At 44.2% G+C, this 25,076-nt stretch overlaps 1 protein-coding gene across 4 annotated transcripts in view; it reads left to right on the top strand.

Annotated features, from left to right (window-relative positions):
• Positions 1 to 25,076, top strand: part of MTCL2 (microtubule crosslinking factor 2) — a 97,979-nt gene that overhangs the window by 32,231 nt on the left and 40,672 nt on the right. For all 4 annotated transcript variants that reach the window (XM_077335252.1, XM_077335250.1, XM_077335251.1 and 1 more), the window contains exons 3-4: positions 5,924 to 6,082; positions 19,543 to 19,605. In XM_077335252.1, coding sequence (XP_077191367.1) covers positions 5,924 to 6,082; positions 19,543 to 19,605 — 222 coding nt within the window. The remainder of the gene's footprint in view (positions 1 to 5,923; positions 6,083 to 19,542; positions 19,606 to 25,076) is intronic.

The following is a 25,076-nucleotide window of genomic DNA, read 5'->3' on the forward strand; positions in this document are numbered from 1 at the left end:
AGAGCAGCAAAACTGATATATGATAAAGTAATTCCAATTCCAAGAAGAGGTGTATAAAAGGTACAATAAAAAAGAGAAAAATATTTCTAAAATATTTATAATAAAGTTCACTGTGTCGGCACTGTCACCTGGTAGGCTCTGGCAGCAGCACAGAACCCAAGATTTCAGGCTCAAGATTGGCTAGTAGAAAGGAGGTATATCATACCTCCAGCCTTCTTGACATCTTTTGGAGGATAGGCTGGATTCATGTGTCTGAAGTCATCATGCAAAGGAAAATGCAGCGATACATGTCCAATTGTTTCCTTCAGAGGCGCAAGACACAGACTCTCATGGAATGGAACCCCACAGTATCTCCCTTCTAGTAATGCAGATGTCAAAACATTAAAACAAGCCGAAGTGAAAATTATCCTATGTTTTGGAATCAGTAAACTTAACTAAATAATTTGACAACACCAATTTCTTGTTTGGGCTGGTGGTATTGTGCAGAAGAACATACATGGTGTTCAAGTTCAGTGCCTCATATCCTATAGTTAACTTCTGATTTATCCCAAGGGTATTAAACTGCCAGGATAGTATCCAATGGATCATAATTCCTCTAAAGGGGACTTTTCCCATTTTGATTGGAAGGTGTCTGTTAGTGTCAGAGGTACAAGACCCATAAGGGGGAAAAATAAGCTTCAACCAGTAATTCTGTATTTTGATGCCCTGGCTTCCAGAGAAAATAAGCCAGCTTCTCAAAATAAAACTGCATTGGGAACATAGCAGAGAACTGCAAGTATGGCTTTCAGAAATTTAGTCTGCACGTTTCAAAAGGCCTATAAGTAGGACATGTTCAGAACTGAGAGCCATATAGAAGCTGTGGAGCAACCTTGACCACAAAGACACACAAAGCTGAAGGAACATGTTGGCTGCATCTATGCAGTAGTGGCCAAATTGTGGCACTCCAGATGTCCATGGACTGCAATTACCATGAGCCTTTGCCTATATAGTGCTGGCAGGGGCTCATGGTACTTGTAGTCCACGGACATCTGGAGAGCTACAGTCTTGTAAGTCTAGAGTAAAAAAAATCTTTCAGAGCAGACACACTTCTGTGGACATTCCCAACCACACTGAGTGTATCAAATCCCAGAAGAATGAAAAACCACACCTGAATACTAAAAGCACACCACCTGTTAAATAACATTCCTATTAATCATTCAATTATTCATAGATCTTCTTCTGGAGAACACCACTGCTTTGAACTTACTGTAGTTAATAGCCAAAAGATCTTTATCATAATATGATGCAAGAGTCCTCAGTATATGCCTTAAACCTCTGCTGGTTTGAGGCAGCAGGACTGCATCATCCACATCCACACAAAGTATAATTGAGAGGGGTGTAGAGCAGGGGTAGTCAACCTGTGATCCTCCAGATGTTCATGGACTACAATTCCCACGAGCCCCTGCCAGCAATTGCTGGCAGGGGCTCATGGGAATTGTAATCCATGAACATCTGGAGGACCACAGGTTGACTACCCCTGCTCTAGAGAGCAATGTAGGAAGATGAAAACTGGGGTCAGAAACTGTTAAGCATTGAGTTAATATGAAAAGTGAATAAAATGGGTGCCAAAGTACAGCCCTGGAGCACCATTATAAGTAGAAACAGAAGCTGACAATACGCAGCATGGGTTAACCCATAGCCATGTGTTCTCGTATAGGTGATGGATAAGAATTAATAGCCATCTATCAATACTGGACTTCTTAGATTTACTTCACAGTCTATCACGAGGGGTACGATCAAATGCTGACTTAAAATTGATGAACGCCATGCAGAGTGCTCCGCCTCTTGGTGAGAAGTATTTAGTGCCAGAGAAGAAGACCTTAATTTACTGTATGGCCTGCTCTGAAACCAGCTTGTTCCTCCTATAAAATATTTTCCAAGATTTAGCCAGTCCAGTAACTTCCTCACGTATAATTTACTAAGGATGCTCAATAAGCTGATTGGGCTTATTTTGACTTGTTATTGCTATGTTTTCTAATGCATCCATCTGGAGGAAGGTGAAGAATCGATGCCCATCACTGCTCTTTGCAGCCTTCCCTTGTAACTTTCTGCAAAGTCAGCCCCTTTGCTTGCATTTGCCCTACCTCACTAACAGTAGGCACAAGCAGCCTCTCCACTTGCAGTAACCCGCCACTGTTTATGTTGCAGCAGAGTGCTTTTGCATTGTGCCAAATGGGAACAAAGTCTGAGGCTGAGCCAAGCTGAGGCCTTACACAAAGGAGAGGGGCTGCTGCCAAGTTCCCCAGGCACCACAATATGGCTGATTCTGGAAAGGAAGGCTGTCACAAGTGATTGATAGTCTCCGCCCTAGCATCCAGCGTTAACTGCTCTATAATTAACAGGTACGCTTGCATGGCTGCTTAAAAGGAGGGAAAGCTGACACCACCCCACACATCTTTGAGGGTTTTTGAAAAATGCATAGCAGGATGCACTGCAGTGATGTCAGAACTCTTGATCGGCACCCTCTGCTGCCTCTTTTAGAGTTGAGTGTGCTTCATGGCCTTTACTTTGAGACAAAGAATATTTTATGGGGAATAAACCCCCAAGATTTTCCTTCCATACATTTCTTCCTATTTTTGACTTCATTATAGCTAGGCTTTTGCCTGTTCAGGAGTCTTCAGGGTGTTTTCAGGTCTTTATTCTTGCTTACAGATGAATTTTCAATAGGTTCAGCTCAGGAGTTCTCTTTTGCTGGCAGGGGCTCATGGGAATTGTAGTCCATGAACATCTGGAGGAGCACAGGTTGACTACCCCTGATGTAGAGTATACTCCGTATCATGAATGTGAACAGAGAAGTGACAATTTTTAAAAATTAAGGATATGGTTATGGGGTTCATTAGAGAAAAATTTCAGGAGTCAGGAATGCAGCATTTCATTTTGCTCTCTCACCCTTCTGTTTTAATTTATACAGATCATCGCATGGGCTGGTTCTCTTCTAAGCTGGATATGATGTGATTGCTCCCATATGCTTGTCATGCTGCATTTCTCTATTCTTCTCTTTCCCTAAAGCCCCTAACAGCTGTCTGCTGGTTGTCTTACTGTGCATTATGATCAAGTATTTTGCTTGCAGAAACAGGAAATAACTGGAGCTTTCCCCGTTTGGTGCTCATGCTACATCTCCAAACTGTGCTAATTCCGTAGCAGCCATTGGGCTGCCACTTGCTTCTCTGCTGGTTCAGTTTTCAGTTCTCATAGGCAGGATGCAGCTGGGGATTTGTGTAAATAATTGGAAAAGGAAAAGCACAATGCAACCCCCTCTCCCCCATCAGCTGCCTAGGGGGTCATTGCATATCCCCCCCCCCATAATCCAGTACAACACCCCTTCTTCTTCAGCTTGCCCTGTCCATCATGATTACTTTAAAGTACTGTATTGCTACCCTTTGACCTTCACATCTGTTGTGTTGTAAAATCCATGTCAATGTACTGCCCTAGGAGGAAAATGTTATAGCCCAGGACCTGACACCAGGTGTAGAAGTTAGGTATGGTGGCCTTCCTGGATATATGCAGCTGTGCCACCATCATGGGAAACAACCCCCCCTCTCAAAAGGAGGGAGGTGTAATTCACAATACTTTGTAGTAAGTCCTTTAATATAAAAGTGGCTCCTTTCCTAGAAGACAGGGGGAATTATGGTACTAAGGTGCTTACAGGCTGCTTAGGGCTTATGAGATATAAGAGTGCCCCTATTCCATTGGCAACTTTCTCAGCTGGAATCACAGTGTTTTTTGGGGGGGGGGTCTTTCATGTAGTCATGTAACATTTATATTAGCCTTCCTTCCTCATGGATGTGGCAAAAGGACGTTGTTAAAGAAGCTTAATTGTACTCTGGTTATCCACATAGACCTGTGTTTTGGGGGCTGAAGTGCGGGACTGGCCAGATGCCTCCACACTGCCTGGGTGGGCAAACCCCTTCCTTTTCCTATCCTGATCCCATCACTAATGCTGAGACCCCAGGCTCCAGAGTGAAAATGCGAAGCAACTGGGGGTTGTGAGCTTCCCCTGCCCCTGAGAAAGGGGACTAGGAATAGTAGTTGAACTAGCCCCCCTGCCTATGAGTGTGGGGTGGTGGAGGGCAAGATAGGAAGCCACATACGCAGTGGGACCCAGGCCCAATAAACCAATAAACCAGTATGGTGGACAAGGCTGCTAGGCAGTTCATGGGAAGGGCAACACCAGGGGTTCAAGCCAGGGATTTCTGGCAAGATGCACCACCCCTATGCATCAGCAAGCAGCTACAGACAAAAAGCTGCGAGATTGTCTGATTGGGGGGGGGGGTTGGGCACTGTGCACAGAAGGCTGAGTGTGTGGTGGAGGCCCCAGACCACCTAGCAACTGGTATAACTGGAGATCATTTCTGGGCAGATGACCATGTTAAACACCCCTGTAAAGTATGGCTCTGAGACAGCCAATCAGGCAGGGCATGGGCTTCATAAGCTATTGTTCTGACTTCCTGGTCCTAGCAACCAATGTGAAAGGGGTACTCTAGCTGTACTCTGCCTGTTTATTAGACTTGTCTTCTGCCCGCCTTGACCATGCCTCCTGTTCATTGCTGGCTTTTTGGACACAAGCCTTCTGACTGCATTTCCTGCCTGTGACCATTTCAGGAATGAGTACCAGCTGACCCTGACACAGCAGTAATCTAAACAGAGTCCTGAGAGCTGAGTAGCAGAAGATGCAGTTCAGGCTTTCAGCTTCATGTTAATTGTTTCCATCTACTTGGGGGCTTTGGTACAAGGGCTAACTCCTTCTTTCCAATGTGGCTCCAGTTCTCTGCTTATGTTTAAGCTCTCTGAGTGTTAGTACCATAGCCTCTTGGATTCTGCTGTACCCACGTTTGAGAATTGTGGGGTTTTATACGCACACTTATAATCGTGGGTCTTTGGCCAGTGCTGCTGAAATCTTTAGATTGTCTCTTGTTCCATTGATGACAGCATCTGTGAAGCTTCTGGCAGTTTATCTGGAATATGCACTTTGACCTTTTGCCTATGTTGCTACTTTGATAAATGATTTTTTCAAAAATATCCTCTGACTCTTAGGAGGGCAATATAGCACTCACTTTCCCTGTGTGCCACTGAATTCTGAAATTACCTTCCTTGTAGCCAGAGTTGGCATTCAGAGCACTATTGTACGGAAGCTTTGTTTTCCAAAAACACTTATTTTCTTGGACTGAGCAAAAGGTTTGAAAGGATCACGCAACCTTAACTTTGACTGCAGACCAAAGGCTTCATGGTGCATCGCAAAGAAGCAGCAACAGATGGTGTGTAACTGATTTGTACTTCTTCTCTCCTTACTTCTGGATATTGTGTAAACGTGGAGACATGTGTGTACTTCCAGTGAAGGGCATAGCTCATGCATTCTCTCATTGGGGAAATACATGTATTCTTCAAACGCTACCCCAAAGCATGACTCACTGGAACTTCCTTTCACAGCTTGCTGATTAATGTCTGAAAAGCCTCAGTGTTTGCAGGATTCATGCATGAGGCCTAGGCCACAAGAAGAGCCTCACTGGAATCTATAAAATTTATCTCTGGCAACTTTTCAGTCCTTTGACGCATTCGATTGTGTCAAGGGAGAGCTAAAGGATTTGTAAAATTTAATTTGTGAAAGCTGGTTAATTACTACTACATAAAGTATAGTTCCTGTTTAAGCTGTTAAACATTCATATGCGTTTTTGGAAGAAAATCTTTTAAAGCTGATTAGGGATGCTGTTTTTGGCTCAGTGCTAGTGTCTGAGACTCATGAGCGTGTTGGAGTAAAGACCGGGAATGGCCTTGAATCTAAAATATAGACTCTACTGCCCAGTGTTGGTACTTCTGCTAAATGATAGAGCCCTGTCCTCATGGCTTAGTTTCATGTGTTCTTTCTTTTTTCTGGCTGCATTTTCAGGTAGCCAAAGATGTCTCTGTCCGGCTACATAATGAGCTGGAGTCTGTGGAGAAAAAGCGGATTAGACTGGAGGAGGAGAATGAGGACTTACGCCAGCGGCTCATTGAGAGTGAGTTGGCTAAACAGGTGCTGCGGAATGAGATGGACAAACTGCGGGAGGTAAGTGCTTCTCTTGGGGTACTTTTTTGTTGCCCTTGTGTTCTGGTTTTCTTTCAAGCGACTTAGAGTTTTGTCCTGAGCACACAACAGGGTAGTGAAGTAGGATAGACTGAGTAGGATGGACTTGTGAACTAGCTCTCCAAAGAACTAGCTTCATGAGCTGTGCTGGAGAACATATGCACTTAGAGCCAGTTCGGTGTAGTGGTTAGGAGTGCGGACTTCTAATCTGGCATGCCAGGTTCGATAGTGCACTCCCCCACATGCAACCAGCTGGGTGACCTTGGACTCACCACAGCACTGATAAAGCTGTTCTGACCGAGCAGTGATATCAGGGCTCTCTCAGCCTCATCCATCTCACAGAGTGTCTGTTGTGGGGAGAGGAAAGGGAAGGCGACTGTAAGCCACTTTGAGCCTCCTTCGGGTAGAGAAAAGCAGCATATAAGAACCAACTCTTCTTCTTCTTAGTTTCCATGTCTAGTCCCAACCTACAGGGCCTGGAGCACCAGAGCCAGTTTAAGGATTTGCAGGGCTCTAGCAGAGTTCAGTTGTGGCAGGAACAGCCAGACTGGGGGCAGAGGGGTCCCCAACAGTGGAAAGGGGTGTCACTCCGAGTGTCCTTAAAGAGGGAAAAGAGGGAAGGTGAGAGGCTATGACCGTGATCCGTAAGGGGGCAGCCCTGTGTGGGGCCCTCTGAAGTCTGGGGCCCGTAGCACGTGATACATGGATAAACTGGCCCTGCCCATGTGGCATTATAAAAAAAGAGTTCCATGGTGGGGAATAATTCCTATCATATATTACTGTATTCCTGGGGTGGACTTGGGGATTCCATATTGTCTATGTCCCATAGCTTATCAGCCTTTCTCAACTTTTTTACCATTGAGAACCCCCTGAAATGTTCTTCAGGCTTCAAGAAACCCCAGAAGTCATGCAACTGTGCAGAATATGATTGGGAAGCATAACTGTGTATATACCCACTTGGGGCCCCATTCAACCTCCTCCAGGCCCATCATTGGCCATTTGTGGGTAGGGGCAGGTCGACATGACCATATATGGTCACATCATCCAGTAAATGTTTAACAGAGTTTTTAAAAGATATAAATCATTAACTCTGACACATTCAGTAAATCCTTCCAGAACAATAAAGAAACCCCGGATTTTTGGAAAACCCAGGCTGAAAAACCCTGGTTTAGGTATTTCCCATATCTATGGATATCTCCATCCACATCAAAAAACAACTGGAAACTGAAGAGAGCTCATGTACGAGTTGCTAATAGTTCGATGAATTGTTCTGTTTAGATCTATGTGAATTGCCCTGAATGAATGAATGCTTAAGAGTTCCCCCTTGAAAGCAATTATTTCCCCTTTTTCCTCATGGGAACTGATCTCTGTGGTCTAGAAAATTCTAATTCTAGGAGATCCCCAGGCGCTGCCTGGAAGTTGGCAAGCCAAATTAAAGAAAGCTGGCAAGACAGATGTGTTCAGCAGGGCATCTTATTATCTTCAGAATAAAGAATTGGCTCATGGTGCTTACAGGGTTGTCAAAACAGTTAAGGCTCAGGTCTGTGTGAGAGGCCAGGGCAGTAGGCCAAAAGAATTCTGGTGCCAGTTGCCATCACAGCAGAAACACAGTGCTGGCAGTATGGAAGTATCCTCGCTGGAGTGGGGCCAGGCAACCTTCCTTACTGCCCTGATTCTTGCAAAGTCTCTGTCAGCTTTCCCAGCTCACAGCTGACAGGTTCTGCAAGCTATCACTACTCTAAGAAACTGAACTCTTGCAAAGCATTACTTCATTCCCACCCTGTTGCAGCACTTCTGAATTGGTTCATGCCACAAAGAAGATGAACCCCTCGCAGAGTCTGCTGTGCTGTCCTGGTAAGGCTGCCTTCCTGGCAAACCCCTCTGTGTAATGCCGTTTAATCTTCTGCCAGACAAGAAGAAAAAGAAGAAGAGTTGGTTCTTATATGCCACTTTTCTCTACCCGAAGGCGTTTCAAAGCGGCTTACAATTGCCTTCCCTTCCTCTCCCCACAACAGACACCCTGTGAGGAAGATGAGGCTCGGTCAGAACAGCTTTATCAGTGCTGTGGCGAGCCCAAGGTCACCCAGCTGGTTGCATGTGCGGGAGCAGGGAATCAAACCCAGTTTGCCAGATTAGAAGTTTGCCCTCCTAACCACTACACCATGCTGGGTGTGGGACTGTCTAGGACAGGGGTAGTCAAACTGCAGCCCTCCAGATGTCCATGGACTACAATTCCCAGGAGCCCCCTGCCAGCATTCGCTGGCAGGGGGCTCCTGGGAATTGTAGTCCATGGACATCTGGAGGGCCGCAGTTTGACTACCCCTGGTCTAGGACACCTGGGTACTCTTGATACATTTTGCCTGCTGTCAAACGGATCTCATCTCTCTGTTTATGGGGAGTTCTTTTGTTCCTAATCATGCACGACTAAGAATCAGTGCGGGCTCACGCCAGTCAATTCCACCATGCAGTCATATGCATGCAGCATATGATCTTGTCAAGAAAGACTTGTGTCTTAACGGATTGTCCGCACAGCAGCCCTTCCTTGTGGACTTGTTCTTAGTTTTTAGGGCTTTCACACGACACTTTCCCTGTGCAACTGCATTGCCTACACAATAACACAGAGAAATTTTCACTATTGAGAATAGGTTGTGTAACCTTTTGCCTAGATTTGATTTCGGTGGGAAATGGCCACACAGGCAGTTTAGGCGCCTCAGGTCTTCCTGCCCTTGGCTGATAGGACTGATCACTTTTTTCCTTTGGTATTGCTCTCTAGGCACTGTGTAAGGCTTATCCCCCACAGCAGGCAACACTAATGGGCATGAGATTGGTTTCTGAGCAGCCTGAAAGCATGAGCTGAATAGTAAATGAATAGAAAAGGAGCGGCTGCTAGAGAGGGATTGGGAAGTGGGAAGAAAAAGAGGGTTGTCCTGTGGGCAGCATGCTAGACAGAAGTCATATGACATGCATACAAGGGAGAGGTGTTGCATACAGATCAATGCAGTATATGCAATTTGTTTTTGCTTAGTATGTTCAGCGTAGCGTGCCAGCCTATCATACACTGTTTCCCTTCTCCTTTCTTCCCACCTTGGTTGACTGGTTTGAGGAATGTCTCTTCTCTTAACCAATTAAAAATGGGGAATGGAAACCTACTATTTAGGCTTTCCGTACTTTGGTGCAGTGTTCTTGAAGGTATACACAGCAGTACTGCTATACTGTAGAATGTCACCCAGTTTTGGAAGCACAGCCTCTCATTTCTGCAGTTGTGTGGCCTGGAAAAGACATGGTACATCCATCATGACAGAGAACTACACAATGTCTTATTTTAAGTCACACGGAGAAAACTGATGCTTTATAATGCTTCTGGGCTTTATGAGGTGTGTTTGCAAACCTCTTAGCAACTTAATTAGGACCCAAAGAGGAGAGACTTGCTCTTGTGTCCTTTTAAAGTTAGATGGATATCTTCATACCAGTGGAATCAGTTGTATTCTAAATTAAGTTTTCTGTGGGGCACAGATTCCACAGGTCTCATCTCTTCCTCACAGAGCTCTGTGTGGATTAATTAATATCTGTGTGGATATATTTGCTGATTGCGTTTTTCAGTCTCTTAACAACGTATTTGCAGTTTGTTTGTAACTTGTCTGCCTCGTCATGCTTCCCCATTGTGGTAGCATTTTGAGAAGATAAGATAGTAATGCTATGAAAAGGAGGCCCAACATGAGATGGATTGACTCAGTGAAGGAAGCCACGGCCCTTGGTTTGCAAGAGCTGAGGAAGGCAGTTAATGATAGGACGTTCTGGAGGACATTAATTCATATGGTGGCCATAATTTGGAACTGACTTGATGGCACTTAACAAATATATTGTTATAGCATAGTATCATGTGTATTCACAGTATTTAGAATTGTCAGGCTCTGTGGGAATCCAAAATTACTTCATGTTGATAAAAGGGTTTGGAACTCTGATCTCGAATAAGAATGCTGTGGGACAGGAAAGGGCCCCAAGGGTCATCCAGTGTCTCTACATTCTGATAGTTCTTGGGGTATGTTAGGTGAAAATGAGATCGACAAAGAATGTAGCAAGCCATTATGGTACACTGTGGCAGAGATGGCTGTAGGATATAGGAATAAACTTTTAACGAGATCTTAAACAAATCTTAATCCTAAGCAAGCAAGCTGTGTTGTTCTCATAGGAAATAAGAAAACAAGCCCAGGCTGTTCTGGCCTGTGATAATATTTGTTCACAGACTCTGTGACGATAGACTCCACATGTTTGAGGATTCTCAAAAGAACTTTGCTCTGTCTAGACCACCCTATCTGATTTCTCAGAGCTGGGGAAGATAGAAGATCCCGCAGTTGCTTGGAATTTATTTATGTATATTTATATACCGCCCTCGCCAGAGGCTCAGGGCGGTTTTCAGGAAACAGGATACAGATAACATATGGCAACAATATGTGATAACAGCAATAACATTATAAAAACAATAACCTTAAAATGATAACAATAACATTAGAGAATGATGGAACTGTAAAAGAGCCTCAGCTCAACTCTTACTGGGATCCAGTGGGTTAGGTAGATTGGTGGGTTGAGATTTCCAGGGAATGCTATTTCCCCCCCCCCCCCCAAATACCATTCTGAAACAGAGTGTGTGCAACAAAACGTAAATAGATGATGCCCAAAGAAAAGGCAATTGCAGAAAGGCAATTGAGAGGGGAAATGTCATGTTCCTTTAATAAGGAGAAACCTCAGACATCCACAAATTAAGCCTCTATTTAAATGGCCAGAACATTTTATTTCCAGGCAGTTGGCAAGCTACTCGGAATTTTCAGTCATTCATGTACTCCAATCATATATAAATGGTTTGGATCTGTAATCCTTCTAAATGTATATATTAACTGCAAAAAATAGATGAAGGGGCCAACAAATATAGACTAGGGCTATGGTGCTTGAGAAGGGATGAGTTTAACACTTCTCTACTAAATAGTTCCCCTCCAACTCTTTTCAAGCATTGAAAGGGGGAAAAGACAAGCACAGTAGAGTGTTTCTGACTAGGGAAATTGTGTGTGTGAGTTGACCGTCCTTTGTCCAGCTCTGCAAACATGATCCATATTTTCCATCCTCACAGTTGGTTTTTGCAGGTAAAATACATCTCTAGAGATCCCCACAATATGTGGTTTGACCTCTGTGCTGTTCATGAATAAATGGGTTTAATCAGTCATACATTCAGCAGCTGTTTCTACCCATGGAGGGGGAAGGATGCTGAGCCCTTAACCTACTAGATGTTTGGCAGCATCCAAGCTCAGCCCTCCTTGGCCTCTTTGTTTTCTTCTAAACAGTGAGGTAGTTGGCATAAAGATCTTCTACCTAGAATAAGGTGACCAGATTTTAACATTGGTAAAGAGGGACACCATTGACCGGGGGGAGGGGGGAGGGTTCTGGATTAAAATTTTGGTCTATATGGAGAAACAAAAATTTTCATAGAACGCATAGAACGCAAAAATAGTATTGTAATATATATATATATTTTATCTCAACATAAGTACAATTTGCCAGGTGTTCCCAGATGTCCCTCCAAAAGTGGGATAATCTGGTCACCTTAACCTAGAAGCACTATGAAATGTAACTTTGCCTGTATCCTTGTCTGCAGCTCTTAGAGCTACTTGGAAAAAGTGAATTTTGTGGAAGTTTCTTATGAAGGGAACATGAGGGTACAGAAGGCTAAGTGTCCTCCTGAGGTGGAGTACAAAATTAGCAAAACAATGCAGTTCAAAAAATAACCTGTGTAATAAACCAGTGGTCTGCAACCTTCCGGTTGCCGTGGACCACTGCAATGGAGTGGCGGGAGAAGGCGGCCCGGGGCCCCGCGCACGGCAGGGGCGCAAACGTGCGCGCGCGGCAGTCTGTGCGTGCACGTCTGCGCCGCCGCCATGCCGGTGGCTGCGGCTCCCACTCCCGGCCCCTCCGGGCCGCCAGCAAATCGGTCGCCAAAGCGGCCGATTAGCTTGCGGCTCGGCAAGCTTCTCCCCCCCTCCCAAAACAAGAAGCTTGCTGGGCCGCGAGCTTCTCGCTTTGGGGGGGGGGGGCGGGAAGAGGGAGCTGCGGCCCGCAGGTTGGGGACCACTGTAATAAATTACAACCCTGAACAATTCCGTTTTGTGCATTCTGCAGAATGATAGACATGTAGACACCTTTTTGACCTCCTCAGGCCAGCTATTGCACAAGTTGGTGGCTGCACACACAGAGAATGCAGCTGTTGGTCTAACCGATTTGCATAGGGGTACTTTTGGCAGACTTTGCCCAGATGAGTGCAGCTATTACAGTGGGGCAACTTCAAGAAGTGATCCTGCAAATTTGTGGGTCCTCTAGGGTAGGGGTAGTCAACTTGTGGTCCTCCAGATGTTCATGGACTACAATTCCCCTGAGCCCCTGCCAGCAAATGCTGGCAGGGGCTCATGGGAATTGTAGTCCATGAACATCTGGAAGACCACAGGTTGACTACCCCTGCTCTAGGGCCTAGGCCATGAAGAAGAAGAAGAGCTGTGCTTTTATACCCGACTTTTCACTACCCAAAGGAATCATAAAGCAGCTTAGAGACGCCTTCTCCTTCCTCTCCCCACAACAGATGGGGCTGAGAGAGCTACTCAGCCAGGCCTAAGAGAACTGTGACAAGCCCAACGTCACCCAGCTGGCTGCATGTGGACGAGTGGGGAATCAAACACAGTTCTCCAGATTAGATTCCACTTCTCTTAACCACTATACCAAGCTCGCTCTCAATGAAGGGATTTCTGTTTTGACTTTTTTGTTCTTTTGACTCTTCTTTGTGTGTGGTTTGTGATGACCAGGTAAGAAAATACCTTACTTCAGATACAGAGAGACGGATGGGAACTCCCTCTCTGAGGAACGCTGCATGAATAGCTAGCATTTTTTTTTAAATGCAGGCAGTACAAATATTTGGCTCACGAAATCCAGCTGGCATCCATTGGGGAATTCACACCTTTCAGCAAATTTATTTATACCACCCTCTTTGGCAGTGGCCCTAAACTATGTTACTGTCTTAGACTGCTCTGTGAAAGGAAGAGCTGTCATATTTACGGGCTCCCTGGGCTGGATCCTGGAATAGTTACACTTCTTACACATTAGTATGAAGTAGAGCCCTCAGAGACCTTTCAGGCTTAGCTTTGCTGCCTGCAGTACAGTTCCAAGTACTCTGTTGTTTGCATAATCAGTACTTAATAAGCAGGTTATCAGGCCTTTGCTACTGCCTGGCTAACAGCCTTCCTCTTCCCTCCCCCACCACCTCTGCCTCTAGCAGGCTCTGAGCAGGGGGGCAAGTTTGTTCCTAAGGGGATTATGTGCTGATTATTCTCCAGCTGGAAGGAGCATCTCTGATAATTGGATAAGTGTTGGAAAGGCCAATTAATTGTCACACTTGTGCCTGTTTGCACCTGTGGCTTCATTTGTCCTGCTGGGAGGGATTCAGAGCGACTTGTTTACTCTTGAGCCTGGGGCATCACCCAGGAAGGGGGTGAAAGGGATCTCATGCATATGTCTGGTGGCATCAGTATGGTAGCAGTCAAATCTAATCACATTTGTCAGCTTTAGCTCTCCAATGAACTTAGACACAGACCACATCATAAAAATGCATTGAAAAAAGCGGGGCAGAGGCAAAGCAGTAAGAAAATAAGCCCAATCAAATACGGCTGGCGGCCGTGACAGGTGGCAGGCAGACTATCCTGGTTGCAGCACCTGCTGGTTGTGATGATAGAATGGCCACAGTCATTGTGTTGTCTTGTGCTGCTGAAGATACATGTTCTGAGACAGGGGCCCCCCTTGTTCACTGGAACTTTCTCTGAAAAGAAGGCAAGTGCATTTTTTCTTGTGACAGCATGACTTCCATTGTACTGACTGAGAGGTAATATCAGGGCTCTCTCAGCCTCACCTACCTCACAGGTGTCTGTTGTGAGGAGAGGAAAGGAAGGCGAGTGTAAGCTGCTTTGAGGATGCAGAAAAGCAGCATATAAGAACCAATTTTTCTTCCTCTTCCTCCGCCACCGCCAGGTATTATTGATCTGCATTATCTCATCTAGATTGCTATGCCAGCTAAGGCAACCCTTACTCTGCCTCGGAAGAAGCAGAATTCTGTAACCCGTTTTGCATTCTGCAAATGTGCCCGTATTTTCTTTATTTGTTTAAAGTTGCTAGCCCTGGAAAGTGACCAATAAGTATCTGAAGAGTAACGAATGTTCTGGATGCTGACTATAGTAAACCTTTGAAACTTCTGATTGTGTCATCTTGTATTGCTGAGACATTCTTTAGCCCATTAAACCTAGAATTTGCAATGCTCGTCTGCATTTGACAATTGCAGCTCAGCTGTGTAATCACAGAACACCCTTAGCTCCGAAAGATGAGTGCTGGTGTAAGTGGTGGTAACCTATGGAGAGATTTTTCTAAAGTATCGCAATGCATTATGTATTATAGCCTTATAAAGGGGAACCCACAAGGTCTTGTGGAAAGCATCTCATATTCCTCTTTACCACTATTTCCGCTTTCACTTTCCTGAAAGTACCATAGCCTCTCCTGTTTTTCTGCTTCCTTCTCCCTAGGGTTGTCAGCTCAGTTGGGAAATTCTTGGAGTTTGGGGATGGAAGCTTGAGAGGTGAGGTTTTGGGAAGGAAGCAACTCTAGTGGTTTATAATTCCATAGAGTCTACCTTCCAAGCCGCCATTTTCTCCAGGGGAACTGATCTCTGTCATGTGGAGATCAGTTGTAATTCTAGGTGCTCTCCATCTCCTACTTGGAGGTTGGCAACTCTAGTTCCTCTAGAGGAACTGTTTAGGAGAATGGAGTCTGTGGCATTATACCCTATTAAGGTCCTTCTTCTCCTTAAACCTCACCTACCCCAGGCTCTACCCCCCAAATTACCAGGTATTTCTTAACCTGGGGTTGGTACTTTATCTCCCTCCAACCACAGTCAACCTACCTTTATTTATCCCTCTGACTTAAGAGTAGGAAAACTGTGTTAGACCCACTTCCATGGCAGGGAGCTCTTAAGTATTTCTGGAGTAGCACCTCACTTTCCCATGTACTCCTCTTCCCCCACTGCTTTCTCCTTCTGGCAACCTCAGTATCCCCTCCCCTACCTCATTTTCTCCTTCTCAGTCATTCACCAGGCTGCTTCCTATCTTCCTCCCATTTTTAGCTATACTTATTACTTATTTACCTCATTTATACCCCATCTTTCTCCACAGTGGGACCAAAGCAGCTTACATTATTCTCCTCCCTTTCTTTTTTCCACATAATAGTCCTGTGAGATACGTTAAAGTATGCGACTGGTCCAAAATCACCCAGTGAGCTTCCATAGGAAGATGGGGAGTCAAACCTGGGTCTGAAGCTCCAACCACTATATGACGCTGGTTTTCATAGGGTGTTGAACAGCAGCAAGCAGCCAGGCCTAGCTGAATCATGCAGGTCAGGTGGTGTCATGGTTGCTTGTGGGATTACAGCTGAACTCCAGACAACAGGGTTCTGTCCCCACCCCCAGAATCAATGGCTGCTCTGGAAAGTGGACTCTGTGGCATTATAACCACTCCAAAATCTCCAGGAATTCCCAAACCTGGACCTGGCAATCCTAGCTTGACCTGGCCCAGTGAATCTTCTCTCAAAGACTATTTAAGGTCTAGAAACGGTCATCCCTTTAACTGACACAACCCATCCCTTTAACTGACACAACCAAGCATGTAATCTGTGGGTCCCTGACCACTGAGGGAATCCATTGATTAAAGCCACAGGTGCTCTATTTATCATTTTGGGGTTTTTCTAACCCCACAATGTTTTGGGGTTATTTTTAGATTTTACATTTTTTGGCAAACCTGGGATATTTTCCAGTTTCGTAAATAGATCTGTCTTGCCCATTCTCAGCTCCAATTACTGGATTTAAGTATCCTCAGATTTGGCTTTATATAGATTGCAGAAGATGCCTGCCGAAGCATAGTGAGTAGCTGTCACACCCTCTTTTCCCAGGCTGATTGCTGTGCTGTGATCTTATTAGTATTCATGAAACTTATTAGCTTGCACTCTCTCTCTTCCTCTCTCTTTTTAACTTCAGGAGGGGCTAGGAAAAGGAATGGCCTGTTTAGCTACCATTCTGAGTATCACCTACTGCTACAGTGGAAGTGTGTTAGATTTCTGTAGGAGCTGTGATCAAGTACTGTGCTATTTGCACTGCAGCCTCCATACTCCTCCCTTGTGCTAGTTATGCAGGGTGTGCCAAGCCATAGAAAGAAGCTGTAGCTTTTGAAGAAAAGGTTTATCCTTAATAGGAATGACTTGGGTCTCTGAGCCTTGGCAGAGGCAGCCGCTTGCATTTCACAGCTACATTTCTTGGCTACGGAACTCTTAACACCAGTTTGCGAATATTTTTGGCTCAGGGTATGTGGACAGAATGGCATCCAAGAGGGCATTGTTGAGACCCCTATGGTATAAGTTATTGATGTGTATCTCCCTCCACAGTTTGTGAAACACTTTCAGGGGGGCGGTTGGAGGTTTCGATGGGTAGCAGCTTGGCTTGTCATTTCTTCATCAGGTTGAGCTCTTTAAAAGCATTGGCTCTATTCCAAGGTTTCTCCAGTGGAGGTGTGGGTGGGGGTGGGGGATGCTTGGCAGGAAAAGGAATAGCGACATAAATTAAGTAAAGAGAAACCTTTTATTGCTGTGTATTCACTAGCTGTGGAGCTTCAAAAAGAGGCCCAATAAAAGCTATCTGCTTAACTGGAGAATGGAATCACTTAAGTGCATCAAATGCCTTATAATGTTAGTCAGCGTTAAAGCATCTTTTAAAGATCCTTATTCCAGATTTACAAGTAGGGAGCGAGACTTGATGAGAGCAATGTTGATACGTCTGCCCAGCAAATTCCCAGCTGATTTGGCATCAGGGTTCAAGTCTTCATGATCCAGCTGCAGCTGTGGTGTCTCCACATTGGTTAGCAAGGTATTTGATGAAAAAGTTGGCGATACATTAAGCTGTTGAGGAAGAAAAAAGAGAAGCTATGAATCTGGCAGATAGAATTTTTAACATCACTTGAATGTATTCTGCTCTTCTTGCTCCTTTCTGGAATCTGAGCCCATGCCGACAATGCAATCCTCAGAATGCTTCCCTGGGTGCAAGTCCCGTTGAATAGACATCAGTAGGATTCTGAGTAGACCTGCTTAGGATGGCAGTGCTATTGGGGAGAAAGACAGATGTATGTATGCTATCCTAGTGCAACCAAACCCCATCTAGCCCAGTATTCTCTTTCCAACAGTAGCAAGACAGATGCCTCCAATAGCTCATAATATGGTACAAAGGCAGCAATTCTTCTGTTGTTGTTTATCCTCAGCACCAGACAGATGCTGCCTTGGGGACTTCATAATAATAGCCACTGATAGCCATAAGTCCTCCCTCCATGAATGCATCTAACTTGGCTGTAAACCTACCAAGGACCTGGTTTAAGATGCAGCAGAATAAGGTGGTAGAATAAGGAGGTGGCAGAATGGGCTCAACCACTTCAGACTGCGTGTTGGGGAGGCCCATCTTTAATGCTCTCCATGTAAAACCTTCCTGAAACAAATGATCAGGGTGAAAGATCCTGACCTAATTTTCCTATGTGCTGTACTCGTTTTGTGCTTCTAAGGAATAAATACTGTAGGAGAACTCTGAAACGCTGTAATCCCTCATCTGCAATCTGGAATGGCATGGTCCATTTGACCTTCTGTCACCTTATTTGCACTGCAGACCTGCATGTGTAAACCAGTCCTAGGGTACTGACCATTTAATATTCCATCATCAGTATTGACAAATTGTTTCCATGATGTTGTTGTTGTTTTTTCAATTCCTGTTTTTGCAAATGTAATGAAAAGGTCACTGCAGAATATATACTTAAATTGGTGCTTCCATTTAATGTAATGGACTAATAACATCCTCAAGTGATGCATTCCAAAATTAATAGGTGTTTTTAGTTGCTCTCCAGAAAGCACTTGAAGAGATTCTGTTGCTACTCCTGGAGCTGTGTTTGTTCGCCTTCTAAGTCTATTCCCTGCTTTGAAGACAGAGTTGGAGATAATTCCCTGTGCTATGCTTTTGGTCTTACATGGAGGGTTCCTGTCTATATGCCATGAGGGGTTTTGCCTGTCCAGATCAGAATGGCACATTTTGACCAAAATTTCCATGTAGTTTCAAGTTATTTGTGATCACTTGGGAATATCTGCTTCATTTATAACACACATTGCTACTTTTGACCAGCTATGCTTTTCTTGCTGTAAATGTCACTACAGCCAAGCCTTAATGTGGGAGGATATACTCCCTTACTTGGGATGCTGGTCAGTACTGTCCTTTCGCTAGATTTTTTATTCAAGGTGAAAGGAAAAAAAGAAAAGCTGAAGGGGGGGGGGAGAAATGGAAAAAGTAAGAGAAGCTGAGGGATAGCCGCTGCCAGGGGGAAATTGGAACAAAGGGTAGGTGGGTGGAAGGAAAGGAAAGGGGTGGACTGCTAGAGGGAGGGAAAGCCGGGGGCAGGGTAAATGGGAAAGGGGAAGGACTGCTATAGAGAGGGCAAATGGGGGCAGGGTCCCAAAAGAGGGAGGTTAGTAGGGGGGAAAGCTACATGCACTGCCAGGGTGTGGCAAAGAGGAAACACAAGAGGAAGAAAAGGAGTGTATGGAGATGAAATTCCCTCCTCACATAAGCTGTAGTGAGTCCCACTCTTGTACAATACATGTTCATAGAATCATAGAGTTGGAAGGGGCCATACAGGCCATCTAGTCCAACCCCCTGCTCAACGCAGGATCAGCCCAAAGCATCCTAAAGTATGTTAATATACATGTCTATTGTTTATGTGATTAATATGAGTATGTGATTAATTTTTTCCAGAGGTGATAAGTGTGTGATGCTGATGCACTGTTGAATGGCTGAATGTTTTGATATTACAGGAAAAAAGGCATTTATATAGTTAAAGTTTCATAAATATACCAAATAGTATAATTTTATATGGAAACTCTTAACAGTATGTCGATTCATGTTGTTAAATCAGTAAAATAAGCTTACTTGATTTGAGAATAGGTATTGCATATACTGAGTTTTTAAAAAAACTATTTTTTCCATGGTTTCAGCATTTTTGGAAATTTTAAGTTTCTCCTTCTGAATGTAACTATGGATGTCAGAATATAAACCAACGCATTTCTCTCAGAGTCAGCCCTTAAATTAAATCGAAAAGGGAGTAGATTACTCAAGTGTCATGTTGGTACTTAATCCAGTGTTGTTGCCACCCTTCTTACCATGTATTTATATCCAGGTAGATGGAGATACCTGAACAATACAAAATCAGGAGGGCCTGGAACTGATATGAAGTCTGCTTATGCTGCGAAATAATCACCAGTGCTTAGTCTTTAATCCATTTTCCCTTTTATTTCAGAATTCTTTGAAGAAAAGAGGATCGTGCTCTCTTGGGAAGACAGACAAAAAATCATCTGCCCAGGTATCGCTCTAAAGCCATATTGTGCGTATGTTTCTGCTGTCTTTGGCAATTCAGCCTGTGGTGTGTGCACAACATAAAAGGCTGTACTAGCTGTGGGAATATCTGACTATTTGTCCCACTTTCTCATTGAGACTCAAGGCAGATTGTGAAGGACAAAACTATATAAAATACAAGAAGCAGTGCCAGAATATAAATAACTGCTTAGTATACAAGGACAGAATTCATGTTCTTTTAGACCGTCATTCACAGTTGATGTTGACTCTTGTACACTGGCTGTGTGAAATGTGTGGGTTATGAAAGGAAGTTCTAGCACATGGCTTCCTGAGCCAAATGTGTTAAGCCTAGTGCAACCGTGCTCTAACATGGGGATCTATAGCTGCTCCTTGTGTTAGGAAAGCCGTGCATTGAGCTTTGAGGCTCAAGCTTGGGTGGCATTTTAAAAAGCACAATAAACGTGGTGCAAATAAGTGGGGCGACTGGGTGAGGAGGGAGTTTTTGTAGACAAGCTGGGTGGTGAGCTCTGCTTTACTCATCTTTCATCGGACGCTACGCACTATAGCTTTTATGGTTCAAGCAGTCGTGCACGTCACAGTAATTAAAGCCTTAATTAGGAATGGGCAGCAGATCTGTACATTTTCCAAATTGTCTTAGCTTGCCCACCTTTACCCTGCTGTTGCATACTTACGAGTTGCAACATGCTCTGATAAATAAGTACTTTCCATCTGCTGATGAGCTGAGAGCTTTTTAATTTTCCAGATGCTCTAAAATACGTTAGTACCGTGATGCAAAGAATCAAAGCTGAAGGTGTAAGGGTACAGCAGGGGCATTTTGGGGATAGCTGCTCATGCAGTTGCTTTCTTATGCATATTGGAATGCTAATGAATACATTTTAAATAATAGTAAGAAGAGTTGGTTCTTATATGTCAATGTCAAGATGGTGGCCGGAGCAGTCAAACAAGCAGACTGCTCCCCAAATTAAATTAGCCCAGCCCATGAAAAGCCACCAAAAATCAATCAAAATGATAAATTAAATGCCAAATCAATTAAAACTTTGGGATCCCCCTCCCAAAGGAAAAATCTAAACGACAGTGATAACACACTAACCCTGACGAAAAGTTTCCCAAGAAACTTAATAATAAGAAGAGAAAGATACAGAAGAAACCTAACAAAGAGAGACCGAAATAAAGGAAACAAACAAACAAAGGTAAATCTACCTGCAGCTGCCAAGTGCCACACTAGCTGTGGGAGACACGCACTGAGCCCATTGCTGCTGCCCTGCAGACTCACGCCGTGTGGAGAACCCCGTACCACCTCCAACTCATCACTGCCCAGGACACCTTCAACTCACCAATGCCCAGGATGTTGGAGACTGTGCTGGGCTGCTGCTGCCATCATGCCCAAACTGTGTTGGGCCACCTCATTACCATGATTCAGATGGCCCCGGGAGCCACTAATACTGCTCCAGGCTGGTTCTGCTATCGCCACAATCTGACAGGAGGTGCCAGGAGTTGTTGCTGCAGCCTGACCCACAGGCGGTGCTGGGAGTCCTGCCGACCTTATATTATGCCGTCCGAGAACCATGTGCAATGGATCCCAAACCACACCAGACCCATCAACATGGAAAATACCAAGAAGAAGAAAGAAATACCCAGAACAGTAAACCAGAAGAGGGAAAGGGAGAAGGCTAACCTTCTATCCAATACAACCCAAACTGATTACCCCTCTTAACCCCAATCAATTCAGTGGTTCACCTTCTACCCAACTTCACCTTGACTGATTGCTGCAATCTACCCCAAACTGATTTTTCCCCAACCCCAATCAATTCAACCGCTTAACTTCAGTGCAACTCAACCCAAACTGACTACCCAATCTGCTCCAAATTAATTACCTAACTAATGCCTAATATCAACTCCACCAATTAATTCTAATTCTAAATCAAAAATCATCCAACAATCAAGACAACAATGGAATCAGTCATACCCATTCAGTCCAACTGAGGCCTCTCCAAACTCCCAGTATGATCTAGTACATAACCAAACACACACAAACATCTGAACTGGACAACCATGAGATGTCACAGCTCAGTCAGAACAGCTTTATCAGTGCTGTGGCAAGACCAAGGTCACCCCGCTGGCTACATGTAGTAGAGCGGGGAATCACACCCAGCTCACCAGATTAGAAGCTGCCTCTCTTAACCACTACACTATGCTGGCAACCCCCTCCCTTCATTTCATGTGTAGGTTTAGTGCTTGGGTTGTAATAGTTAAATGCTCTGTAGTGTGTTGGCTGATCCCAAATAACAGTAGAACATCAAGAAACCAAATCCCCCCAAATGTCAAGGAGTTCCATTAAAAAGAAACAAATGATGCAAAGGAAATAGCTCAGTGGCAGAGCCAAATGGGGGGCTTGGAAGAATTGCAGCACATTGAAATGTATTGTGGATTTTTAAATGGAGTTTATGCCCCTCACCAAGACAAAAATTGATACTGTAAATGTGCATGGACATTTGTTTGATGAATAGCTAAGAGACTTCATATTTTTATGAAAATCTGTAGTATATTTGTGATTTGGGGTGTCTGAGCTGCTTTGCCAGTATATTCATGATTCTCCTTGAAAGGGGGATGTTTACAGCATATAATATATTGAAGCATCAGCTTTATCTCCCTAACAAAAATAATCCAGAGGGGTTGTGGTTCTTGAGAACTAGGATTCTTTTGTGCCCTTGAGTGCCAGGGCCAGATATGACATCCTTGTTTGTACTTCAGATTCCTCAGGTGTCAAAAGGGTAGCATAACAAGCATCAGCATGCTGTCCTTCCACTGCCTTGGAAAGGGTGCACTGTGTGAATGCTATGGGCAGATGGCGGGTTGTGTATTTCTTGGCAAATACTAGGCAAGGCAATACACAGGAATTGCTTTCCGTGCAGAAATTAAGGTAAAATTTTATCTATAGTATATGGACACCTGGAAAAGATGGTGACTGTACCAGTTATTTCACTCCGTATCACTGCCTGTGCAAGGGGAAGAGCCCAGATGTCCGTAGAAAGTATCCAGCTGTGTGGGAGAAAGGTTACATGCCCTACACTCTGTCAGTTGGGATTCCCAAGCTACACACTCTTCGTGAGAGCTCTCGGACTTCCTGTCCACATATATCAGCCAAATATACTCTAGTATGTGATTCTTTTGAAAGGAAAATAACCTTAAAAGGCCAATCTATCGTCTCTCTCTGTAGGTTCATGACTGCCATCTATGCAGTTGGTATACTGGGTTAGTGGTTTACCCATTCTTATATACCAATGGCTAGAGCTTCTCCTGTGAATTGTCTACTCTTTAGAAGGATTTGGGAGATCTGTGTTCAAAACATCAGATTCTTTAAGACTGAAGTCCTGCATACACTTACTTGAGAGAGCAAGCCCCATTGAACACAGTGGGACTTCCTTCTGAGTAGAGATGCACAGTGCATATATTAAACATTTATGTAAGTGTACACATTGAGCTGATCCACTGTTTCTTTTTGTTCTAGACTGCCTATGCAGCAAAAGTGCCTCAGACAGAGCACAACCTAACTAATTTCAGGACTCACCATGTAATTTGGGTGCCATTCAGGAGTTTCCCCTTTATATTACATTTAGTTTTGGCAGGAACTTCTCCCCAAGCAGAATATCACAAGACAGTGATGAAAGTTTTGGGTTTTCTGGAACTTAATCAGGCTGGATCTTTGGTATCAGATTTTGGGGGTGGGGGTGAGGATTCTATTTTAACACCCCCCCCCCCCAGCTGCAGAACTAGAATCCCCTGAAACACAGGGGATTGTACATTCCGCCTGGTGAAGACTGGGAAATGTAGAAGCTTGCTCACTCTGTTGTGATATTTTGATGCATTCTAAAGGAATAGGTAGCCCTGATCTGCCTAGCTCTGATTAGCCTGATCTCATAAGATCTGGGAAGCTAAGCAGAGTCAGCCCCAGTTAGCTTTTAGATGGGAGACCACCAAGGAATACTAGGGAAGCCGCACAGAGGCAGGCAATGGCAAATCACCCCTGAATGTCTCTTATCTTGATAACCCTGTGGACAGATATAAGTCTATTACACCACTGTTGCTTTTGTAATTTGGCATGTAATTTTTTTGAAGGACGGTGAGCATTTGAAAATCAGGCCCCAGTATCCAGAAACATGCGGCATTGTATGCGAGAGCCAGTTTGGTGTAGTGGTTAGGAGTACGGACTTCTAATCTGGCATGCCGGGTTTGATTCTGCGTTCCCCCACATGCAGCCAGCTGGGTGACTTTGGCCTCACCACGGCACTGATAAAATTGTTCTGACCGAGCAGTGATATCAGAGCTCTCTCAGCCTCACCCAAGAGCATGAATACCTGCTTGCATCAAAGGCTAAGCTCACTGTGTCCCCAGCTTTTCTATGGGTGGCTTATTTGACAGTGAATTTTTGGTGTTTCTTCATGCTGCGTTGGAGTCCTGTCCAATGAAGTTTTTGTAATACAACAGTCTAGGACTTTTGGAAAGTTAATAATAGCCTCTTTTCAGCTCTGGGCTGATGCAATCTTAGGCATGACGGCTGCAATTGAGTGTTCATACTGTACTGGCCATCTGGAAAGGAGCTCTTGAGTGCCTGGTGGAGAATATCTTTACTGGGGGAAAGATTTGTCTGAGTTCTTCCCCCCTCTGAGCCATGGAAACAGGAAATGAACACTGAAGTTTAAAACTAACGGTCATTCTTTATGAGGTAATATTTATTGAGGGGAAAATTTCAAATCCTCAAATTGCCACAGGGAATCCAAGAACTCTCTAAACTGTGTAGCATTTCCTAATAGTTTTCTTGCTTTCAAAAGTCTGTAAGAACAGAGCTGTGTCCCCCCCCCCTCCATTTCTTTCAAGAAAGGGAACAAATCCAGCGCATGGAAATGTGTAGACAGTGGCCTAGTCACATTTCTCTGACTGTGTTTGGAAACAGAAGCACAATCCCAACTGTAGCCTTGTTTTCTTCGTTATGGCTTATTTAAAAACAAGTAATAAGAATGTGTGTATGTGTGTTTAATATATACATGTACGCTTAAATGAGTGCATGGAATTGGAAAGATAGTGAACTTGATTATCCAAAGCGAGCTTGCATACTATTGAAGAAAGGAAGATAAAATAATCCAAGGTACAGAAAAATCATTATGAGGAGAAATCAGTGGGCCTTCATTACAATTTTTATATTTTTGCATACTTGTTTAGAAGTATTGCTCATTTCCCCCTGTTTTTAATATGTATTTATCATGAGGCTTCTTCCTTCCTTCCTTCCTTCCTTCCTTCCTTCCTTCCTTCCTTCCTTCCTTCCTTCCTTCCTTCCTTCCTTCCTTCCTTCCTTCCTTCCTTCCTTCCTTCCTTCCTTCCTTCTTTGGAAAACATGATTCAGAGATAGACTTCTCCCTCTGCCAAATCCTAAGACACTGATTCCTTCCCTTGAGGGTAAGA

The sequence above is a fragment of the Paroedura picta genome, chromosome 4, assembly GCF_049243985.1.
Source record: "Paroedura picta isolate Pp20150507F chromosome 4, Ppicta_v3.0, whole genome shotgun sequence".
Classification (NCBI taxonomy): domain Eukaryota; kingdom Metazoa; phylum Chordata; class Lepidosauria; order Squamata; family Gekkonidae; genus Paroedura; species Paroedura picta.